Here is a 10440-nt window from a genome sequence, read left to right as displayed (position 1 = left end):
GTGACTCTGCAGCTCCTCTCGGCTTTACGGAGCTTTATAGTGAGTTTCAGCTCATTGTTTATCTGTCCGGCTGCAACTTTACTGTTCTGGTTCACTCTCAGCGTCTCTCATAGCGTCGTTTTCAGAGAAAAAGCTGTAAAAAGCCGCTGTACACTACCTGCTCAGCACCAAATGGCAAACAGACACAGTTAGCTGTAGACTAGCTGGTGAACATAGTGGAGCATTTAGCAGCTAAAGAGCCAGATATTTCCCTCAGGAGTTGGTAGAGAGCAAAAACAAGAGTTAAAAGAGAGTGAATATTGGACTCACATTCACCAGGTGGACAGAAACACGACTCCGAATGAATGATAATGTTGCTCCGTAACTGCTGGATGTGGAAATAAGCAACTGTTTGCTAACAAGTTCAACATATCGACTTAAAAGGTGATGATATGTCAGAGTTGTGTTCACTACTTGTTTCTGCTGGAAACAAAAGACACATCTCTCCCATATTAACACAAATATAAAGTTCAGTCCATGTAGGACAAAACAATAAATGTCAACTCACCTCAAGTTGTGACATGAAGTTACAGCTACTCACCAGCAGAGGTCAGTGTTAACTAAAGTAGATACCCATCAGGTGAGTTTCCTGCATCCTCTTCTCAAATCCCAAATATGTGTATGTATACAGTATGTTCAGAGTTTGTTTTCATTCATCTGCTGAAGGAGGAAAGTTTCACTCAACTCACCTTAAATCCCAGTTTAAGATGTGACAGCCCTCTCTTGTTCTCTCCCTCTGTCTTGCTTTCTTTCTCTCTTTCCCTCTTTCTTTATTTGCCTCTAGTTCTCTCCAGTTACTTTTGTTGTTTTTCTTCCAGGAGTGGGAGGGTAAGAGGTCTGTCAGTTGATCGGCTGCACCTGAAGAGGGAGTGGCCCAAAGGATATAAAAGGCTGCCGGCCCAGGCGTCTCTCTCTCTTTTTCTGCTGAACAGCAGTACCCCCATCCACATGGCTTGCACATTAGATTAAGTTGTTATGAACTTGTGTTTCTTATAAATAAATAAATAAATTTTTATTTATAATAAATAAAACTATATCATTGTCCCTCACCTGATGAAATCAGAGGGGTGGGGGGCAATTTTATATGCCACTAAAACAATTTGCTTTTAAAAACAAAAGCCCGAGTGGTGTAAAGGCTGCTTCTTTAAAGACATTTAGCATATACATATTGTTTCTATACAAAGAAGAGCTCATTTTAGCCATGGACTGGTTCAGATGTGTGATTTTACCAACAAAGTGAAATTCAAGTTTATAGTATTGTTCTATTGTGACAACAGATTTATGTTCTCATCAAAAACAGACAAGATATCACATGATTTACACATGTTTCCTATGTATTTTCTTAGTATACAGAAATATATAAAGTACCACAAAGCTTATAATGTGATACAGGAACAGATCAGTGCTGAATACTAGAAAGACTGAACACTAAAAACATTCACAGATCTAAAAGTGTAGCTTCACATCAAAAAGTATTAATGCATGTATCAAATACATGACTTACACACTCTTATCTATGTGCATGATATAAAAAATATAATCTACAAAGCTGACATGTTAACACTAGGGGTGCAACAGATCAGAAAACTCATGGTTCAGATCATATCACGGATTTGAGGAATGATTACAGCAAGAAAAACAGGTTTAATGTTCATTTGGGCTCCTGACTGTTGTTTTAAGACACATTTGAACAATTGTGAACCCGTCCTTTGAAAACTACAGAAATCAGCTGTTTTAGGGAATTACTGAATCTTTTAAAAACATCTACAAACCAGTACAATAATTTACTGACTATTGACATGGAACAGGAGTCCACAGGCTGTTGGTCCAGACTGGTTTTCTGTGCTGATAGTAGTTTGTTCTATTGGTACAGAAAGAGTTTGCAGAATCTATTGTAGAATCTCCTTTAATTGAAATATTGGTTACTGTACAGTTGACATGAAGTTTAACAATGTGAAACAATAATAAACAACATTTGGATAATTTACTTCAGTAGAAAACAAACCTCTCAATAGATTGTAGGTCAATTAAGTAAAAAACAATAATCAGTGCAGAGAGAAAATATTGAAACATGATGATACAAAGCTGCATATGTAGACTAATAAGTGTTTGGTAAAGAAAGCAGAAAAACATTTGTGATTGTTAATGAACTGTAACAGAAACACAAACACAGCTTCTCTGTAAACCAGCTTTTATTTTTTGTGTTTGGTGTTCAACAAGTCACTGCTTACTCAGGCCATGTTTTTAAAGCTTTACATTAAAACTACAGACATAGTTTAGTTTACACATTTTTACAATCACATATTTACAGATTTCTTTAAATCATAATCAATCTATTCAATATTCAAACAAACAAATTGGCCAAAGTGGACAGAAACGAAACAAACCTCAGACAAGATAAGAAAATCCTTTATACACATTATACATATATTCTATTAATCAACTGTAGAGCTGCAACTAATGATTATTTTCATTAATAATTAACTTTGTTTTAACTTGTTTTTGAATCATTATTTACTCTATAAAATGTCAGAAAATAGTGAAAATATTCATCACAGTTTCTAAGAGTTCAAGGTGTCTTTGAATGTTTTGTCTGACCAACAGTCCAAAACCCAAAAATATTCCAGTTACCATAATATAGAGCAGAGAGTAGCAGCAAAACCTCACATTTAAAAAGATGGAACCTGAGAATGTTTGTCTGACAAATAATTTAAACGATTATCAGTCAATCAATTAATCTCTTGTTGTTCCATTGTCATTAAGTGTTTCAGCACTTATTACAGCCTGTAAAATATTGACACATATTCTGTGGAGTCATGGTCTCAGCCGAACTCTACAATGAAGCTTTATGACATTGTGAAATATTCACACTTTGTTTTCTGTGGTTTCACTTCAAACTGAAAGTTGTGTTTTTTTTGGAAACTTTGTGTTTTTGACTAGAAATGAAACTAAAGTTCTGTGGATTTGATCAGATGTTTAAATAGAGATTTAATTTTAGATAGAAATCCTAGTTTGTGTTTTTTCTCATAATAAACAAGAATGTGTTTGTATATTTACTCTCTTCAAAAACAAAGACACATTTATGACATAAAACAGGTGATTACTCTACTCAGTTTGATTGACAGGACAGATGATCAGAGGAGCGGAGTTTTTACCACCATCATTAAAACAGGGACTGAAGTATGGGTAGAGTTTCTCAGTGAAGGAGCAGCCAGTAAAGGAGTAGATAAGAGCTGCAGCATCTACGTCATAAAAGGAGACCAGACCCTTTTCATAATCCACAAACACCCCCACCTTCTGAAGCTGAGACTGCAGAGAGAGACTGACTGGAGGGTCATTACGAGCACTGTACTCATGTCCATTTCTCAACCATATAGTCCAGTAACCATCCTGAGGTCTCAGTGTGATTTGTCCCTTCCTGTTGATTGACTCTCTGACCACTCCTAAAGTCCAGTCAGTCTTCCCTTTAACCTGAACCTCAAAGTAAAATCTGCCTGAAGAGAAACTCTGCTTTCCTAGAACATTAACACAATGAGAAAATCTCTCTGGGTTGTCTGGGAGATTCTTCTTCACATCACCATGATTTACTTGTTTCTCATCATCAGACAGGATGAGTTTAGGATTTGCTGTATCAGGATCAAGAGTCACATCCACTGCATACTGCTGGACCCTCTTCAGCTCAGACTCAAACAGCTTATTCATCTCTTTACTGAGCGTCTCCTCCAGCTGAGTCACAGCTCTCACCACAGTCACCTCATATGATGGTGGATAGATGCTGACCTCTGTCCAGTCTTTGGTGGGTGGAGCAGCTTTCAGGGACGGGAAGTTTTGGAGGAGGTGGAGGTGGTCTTCAGAGCGTGAGAGCTTCTCCACCTCAGAGCTTCTCTTCATCAGCTCAGAGATTTCCTGTTCCAGCTCTTTGATGAAGTCTTCAGCCTGTTTCTCTGTCGTTCTTTGCTTCTCTTCAATCGTCTCAGTGAGCTCATTCAGGCTTCTCTCAACAGACTCCTTTAGAGCGGTGAAGACCTGAACACCTTCTGCTTTCTCTCTGTCTGCATCTTCCTTACTGAGGTCAACTGAGTGTTTGATCTCTTGAATCTTCAGTTGTCTCTTTTGGATCATCTGCTGAATTTCAGCCTCTGTCTTCCCCAGCTCTGCCTTCTTTCCTTCATATTCTTCTTTCAGAGGAACAAACTCATGTGTCTTGTGGTCTAAAACAGGGCAGAGCATGCAGACACATGTCTGGTCAGTCTTACAGAACAGCTCCAGAGGTTTATCGTGCTTCATACACATCCTGTCTTCCAGGTTCTCCACAGGGTCCATCAGCTGATGTCTTTTCAGACGTGATATTGTCAGATGAGGCTCCAGGTGAGTCTCACAGTAGGAGGTCAGACACACCAGACAGGACTTCAGGGCCTTCAGTTTGGTTCCAGTACACACGTCACAGGGAATTTCTCCTGGTTTGGCAGCTTGTTGCTCTGAGCTGCTGCTGCTGGCTTTCTGTTGAGCTTCCTGTCTGAACTGAGAAACCATCTCAGAGATGAAAGTATTCACCTTCAACTTAGGTCTTGTGTAGAAAACCTCTTTACACATGGGACACAGGTACTGGTCATTACTGTTCCAGTGTTCATTGATGCAGTTTTTGCAGAATTTGTGTCCACATGGTGTGGTGACTGGATCAGTGAACACATCCAGACAGATGGAGCACAGAAACTGATCTTCAGATCGCAGACAGCTGGCAGCAGACATATCTACACACTGAGTGTGAAAAACAAAAGACACAATTTTTTAAAATTAAATTTCAATTATTTGTTAAAAACTTATTAAGGATAATTACTGTTGTATTAAGTATAACATGTGATATTAAGTAAAGTAATATTGAATTATATTTCTGTTATTGATCGGGATGGGAACACGTGAACGGAGTCGTGAGCAATCGTGATCATTGAAGTCGTGCTGGCAGCTCAAACAGTTATCCACAAGGCTGCATGGTGAGTTTAAAGTTGTTGTTTACTTTGATGACGTGTTTTATGTGAGCTGGTTTGTACAAACACAGTAAGAGACTGTCATCTGCAGCTCTTTATCTAACAGCTCATTGTGGCTGTTTCTGCTTGTACTATTCTTCCATACAATCTTTAAAATGAACCACTGACAACATAACACAGAATATGTCCATATCTTGTCGTGTAGACCAACTGTTATTGAAGAATAGCACTGCTAACAAAGCTCTGCTAACTTGGTGACAAACACCTTTTATTACCTGCAGATGCTTCACAATAAAAGCTGCTGCTTGTTGGTAGAAAGCTTTTGATGTGAAACAGCTACAGGAAATAGAATGCAGTGTGTCTGTAGGAAGTGATCAGTATATAGTAATAAGACCAGGAAGGTTGGAGTGAAGCTGAACTCCAAACCACAGAGATTCAGTTACAAGTTACAAAAGTCCTGAGAACTGACACAGAGAGACTGTTTAAAAAACAATTAAAGTTGTTTCACTGAATCTGTGTAAAAACATCTTTAGTTATATTGTCACTAATTTCACAAGTGTCAGTATGAAATGAAAAGAGTGGAACTTCCTGTCTGCTGTGTTAAAGCTGGTTGTTGAAACATTAAATATGATCAGTTGTTCTCACCAGTGTTTGGCAGAGACTCTGCTGTGTTGTTGAGAAAGACTTGATGAACTCAGTTTAATTTTTATTTGGACAGAAGTGGAGAGACTCGACTGCAGCTCTGCTGTCACTCTGACAAACTTTAGATTTATTTCAGGAAAATGACTTTGCAGCTCTCTTATCTTTCCAGTGTTGCTCTTCCTCTTACTGCAGCTCTGTTTGTGAGTGTGTTTCCTCCTTCTGACTTACAGGATTATTGTGAAGCAAAGGTGAGACTGTAAATAACAGGCAGCCAGGTTTCATGTTAACTTCTTTTTCTCTTTATCTTGAACTGAGTTCAACAAATGTCGTCTGGTCAACATTGATGTTAAATCAACAGTTATTTCAAAAACACATTTTTTAACTTCTACAAACAGTTTCCAGTTTACTTCACAAAATGAGGTGAAAGACAGTCGACAACAACCAAAGGATCATTTTATTTTATCTCATGCAGATACGATTTCTATATTTTGCTTTATGTTCTACCTTATTTGTTCCTTTGCTGTAAAGCCGATTAGTTCAGACTGTTTTGTGGTGAACCACCACAGTCCTGACAGGGATAAATGTAGAATCTATCATCTCTGTACTGAGTGATGCTTCACACTGCCAGCACTGTCCTTTGGGAGTTTGGGAGTTGTAGTGTGAACCCTGTTAGCCACAGAGCTAACATCATGTCAGCAGCTCTGCTGTCAATCTGAGGTTTGGAACATTTAAAGAATTAAAAAGTGTTTGTTAGCAGGAGTTGGATGGTTTGAATCCTCAACCTGTTTTAGTAAATCTTGATGACTGTAATGATCTTCCCTGTTTAAGAAACTTTCATTGCAGTAACAGAAACCTTTTATTAGATAAAACTTTATTGTTCATTGGGGGGAAAATTCAAGTTACAGCAAGAAAATAGATGAAGTCCTATTTTAATCAAATAAATGAGACTGAAATAAGAAATTAAATTAGTTAAATTATTTATTTAAAATAATCTACATACAATATATATTACAATACCTTAAATTGTATAAATCAATGTGCAAACATTTAAGTGAGAAGGATCCTGTAGTGTATAGGTATATACAGCTGTATGCAAAAGTTTGGGCACCTTTTGACAAACTTTACTCACCTTAACTCAAAGTGTATAAATTTTGATTGAACTGTCCTAAATGTTAATGGTGAGGGGTGTAACTTAAAGGACAGGTTCAATATATTTCAAGTGTGTCTTAAAACAACAGTCAGGTGTCCATATGAACAGTGAAAGAGGTTTTCCTTGCTGTAATCATTCCTCCTGTTCATACTGGATATTAAAAGATCCTTCAAATGTGCTTTCAATGGAAGTGATGGAGGCCAAAATCCACAGTGTGTCCACACAGTCATTTAAAAGTCTCTGTGAAGCTTATATTCAGCTTCAGCAGTCTGAGTTAGTCATATCAAGTGGATATCTGACACATTTACAGTCTTTTTAGCATCAAATTCCCTCTTTGTGTTTCCTCGGACAGTGTTTCCCTGTTGAGCTGCAGGTGGAAGTATAGTAACAAAAAGAGGAACTTTGGCACTAAAAAGACTGTAACGTTGAAAGATATCTACTTGATTTGACTCATTTGGACGCTGAAGCTTCATATTAGCTTCAGATAAACTTTTAAATACATTTTTGCGCAGAAGGAGGACTGTGGATTTTGTCCTTCATCACTTCCATTGTAAGGTCATTATGAAGGGATCTTCTAATGGTCAGTATGAACAGGAGGAATGATTACAGCAAGAAAAACAGCTGTAATGTTCATTTGGGCTCCTGACTGTTATTTTAAGACACACTTGGAAAATTGTGTATCTGTCCTTTGATATTTTTACCTGCAAAAAGATCTGAGTTCTTCTTTTATCACTGCTAATAACAGCGTTATAATGAAATGGTGAAAATAAAGCAGCGACAGAGGACCAATGCTTGGGTTTGTCTATCGAGCCTCCAAATCACTGAATGTGTCCCTGCATGCACAGAGCACACAGAAGGGAAGAAATGGAGGTAAATCAGCCCATATTTGCTTGTGTGCAGTGAAGTTATTTAGGTATAAAATGAACAAGTTGTGAAGAATGTTTCCTTTCATATTCTTTACAGTTTGTTTTGAAGGTAAAACCTCATTCTGAGTCCTGCTGTCAGATTAAAGATGCAAAACAAACACATGACACAAAGTTTTTGTTTAAATTCATGAACACATTGTCAGTTTTGCATTTTTACAAACAGAATAATCAGCTCCTGCAGCGTCTGTATGAAGAAGATGAGCTTTGCTTTGTCTCCTTCACACCTGTCTGCGTCACTTTTTCTGCACAGTTTTGCAGTCATGTGTTACAGAATAGAAACATTTTTTCTGATGTTTGGCAGCAGGGTTATTTTTTTACATTGTACTGAGTCAATTAGTCTTTATTCTCCTTTAAAATATGTTTACTATACTTCACTACTCTTTTAGGATGGTGCAGTAGTCTGTTGCTGATTAATTCTCATTAACTTTTAATGGCAAAACATGATTTCTTTAATCTACTTTGTTGAAACATCAATAAATAATGTGTTAACTAAAGCTGCTCTGAAGACAAAACAAGAATTCAGAGTTTTGTCTAATCAGAGTCTAAATGTGGAAGATAAAATATTCTGTGATGTAACATCAAGTAGAGTAAGATTTGACTTTATATGCCATTAAAGTACATTATTACAGTATTACAGTACATTAGAAACAGCAGACAGCACAGTGTGATATTACTGACTGACTGATGAACTGTTGGACACTGACACCATCTAGTGTTTGAAAAGCATCAATACAACCTGAGAGGCCTCTTTAAAGAGTTGCTGTTTAAAGCAGCTATAATCTATATTTTTCATAATAAAATGTTTTCACTGTCAGTGTGTAATGTGTTTGGCTCGTAGTGATGAACCTACAGAGAATTATCAGTGACTCTGCAGCTCCTCTCGGCTTTACGGAGCTTTATAGTGAGTTTCAGCTCATTGTTTATCTGTCCGGCTGCAACTTTACTGTTCTGGTTCACTCTCAGCGTCTCTCATAGCGTCGTTTTCAGAGAAAAAGTTGTAAAAAGCCACTGTACACTACCTGCTCAGCAACGAATGGCAAACAGACACAGTTAGCTGTAGACTAGCTGGTGAACATAGTGGAGCATTTAGCAGCTAAAGAGCCAGATATTTCCCTCAGGAGTTGGTAGAGAGTAAAAACAGAGCTAAAAGAGAGTGAATATTGGACTTACATTCACCAGGTGGACAGAAACACGACTCCAAATGAATGATAATGTTGCTCCGTAACTGCTGGATGTGGAAATAAGCAACTGTTTGCTAACAAGTTCAACATATCGATTTAAAAGGTGATGATATGTCAGAGTTGTGTTCACTACTTGTTTCTGCTGGAAACAAAAGACACATCTCTCCCATATTAACACAAATATAAAGTTCAGTCCATGTAGGACAAAACAATAAATGTCAACTCACCTCAAAGTGTGACATGAAGTTACAGCTACTCACCAGCAGAGGTCAGTGTTAACTAAAGTAGAGACCCATCAGGTGAGTTTCCTGCATCCTCTTCTCAAATCCCAAATATGTGTATGTATACAGTATGTTAAGAGTTTGTTTTCATTCATCTGCTGAAGGAGGAAAGTTTCACTCAACTCACCTTAAATCCCAGTTTAAGATGTGACAGCCCTCTCTTGTTCTCTCCCTCTCTCTTGCTTTCTTTCTCTCTTTCCCTCTTTCTTTATTTGCCTCTAGTTCTCTCCAGTTACTTTTGTTGTTTTTCTTCCAGAAATGGGAGAGTAAGAGGTCTGTCAGTTGATCGGCTGCACCTGAAGAGGGAGTGGCCCAAAGGATATAAAAGGCTGCCGGCCCAGGCGTCTCTCTCTCTTTTTCTGCTGAACAGCAGTACCCCCATCCACATGGCTTGCACATTAGATTAAGTTGTTATGAACTTGTGTTTCTTTACTTTTGTACTCAACATTTCATGCATCCATACACCCACCTTACACCACTGATACAACAATTCCCATAATTAAGTTATGTTTAGTTAAATAAATATCATTTTTGCACCATTATTCAGTGTGGACTCTCTCCTTTGTTACAAGCCCGAGCCAGGTTTGTGACAAAGATGTTTACCTACCAGCAGGATTTGTGACATCACAACTAGTTTGGAGCCAATCGTGGTCCAGTATGAAACTGACAAGTGTGATGTGGAAACTTGAAACCTTCAGAGCACAAACACTGAGACTTTACAGTGAAGGAGGAGACGTCTGGTGTCCAGCAGGAAAACTTTATTTGACTAAATGAACAATATTCAGAGTCTGGATCTTAAATGAAAGAGAAGGAGGAGATGCTGCTTTTACGGGTTTTTAACCAGGTAACTGAACTTTTTTTGGTGAAAAAAGCTGGATATGTTTTATATATCTTACAGTAAAACATGTTTGGAGGGGATATTTACAGTAAAAACAACTTTCATAAACTGACAAAACAATCTCAACTCAAGCTGTTGTTGAGCTTTCCATTTTTGTTTTTGATGACTGTTGTTTCTAAAGTCAAAAGATGTCAAGAAGAAGCCAAGAATCCACCAAAAACGACTGGAAAATTGTATTTTATGGTATTTTCAAAAGTTTTTTTTTTCAGATCACAGCAAGTCACATTTTATAAATTCATTTAAATGTTCAATAATATTTCTTCTAAACATTTTACGTCTTTGAACTCAATGTTGTTTCAGAGCGTTCACTATACTGTATGTAAATCTGGTGGAGAAAA

The 10440-nt window shown here is 37.6% G+C and overlaps 1 protein-coding gene across 1 annotated transcript; it reads right to left on the bottom strand.

Annotated features, from left to right (window-relative positions):
• Positions 1 to 2213: 2213 nt before the first annotated feature.
• Positions 2214 to 5199, bottom strand: LOC137180315 (E3 ubiquitin-protein ligase TRIM21-like). The gene has a single exon (XM_067585633.1). It carries the CDS (start codon positions 4786 to 4788, stop codon positions 3145 to 3147), a length of 1644 nt encoding a protein of 547 aa, XP_067441734.1. The 5' UTR covers positions 4789 to 5199; the 3' UTR covers positions 2214 to 3144.
• Between the last annotated feature and the right edge of the window lie 5241 nt (positions 5200 to 10440).

Source organism: Thunnus thynnus, chromosome 3 (assembly GCF_963924715.1).
Source record: "Thunnus thynnus chromosome 3, fThuThy2.1, whole genome shotgun sequence".
Lineage (NCBI taxonomy): Eukaryota > Metazoa > Chordata > Actinopteri > Scombriformes > Scombridae > Thunnus > Thunnus thynnus.
The sequence above is the reverse complement of the archived record's forward strand: the minus strand, read 5'-3'. Positions and strand labels throughout refer to the sequence as shown.

Bases quoted from the DNA above. Each gene is read 5' to 3' on its own strand.
- LOC137180315 (XM_067585633.1), bottom strand. From the start codon at position 4,788: ATGTCTGCTGCCAGCTGTCTGCGATCTGAAGATCAGTTTCTGTGCTCC.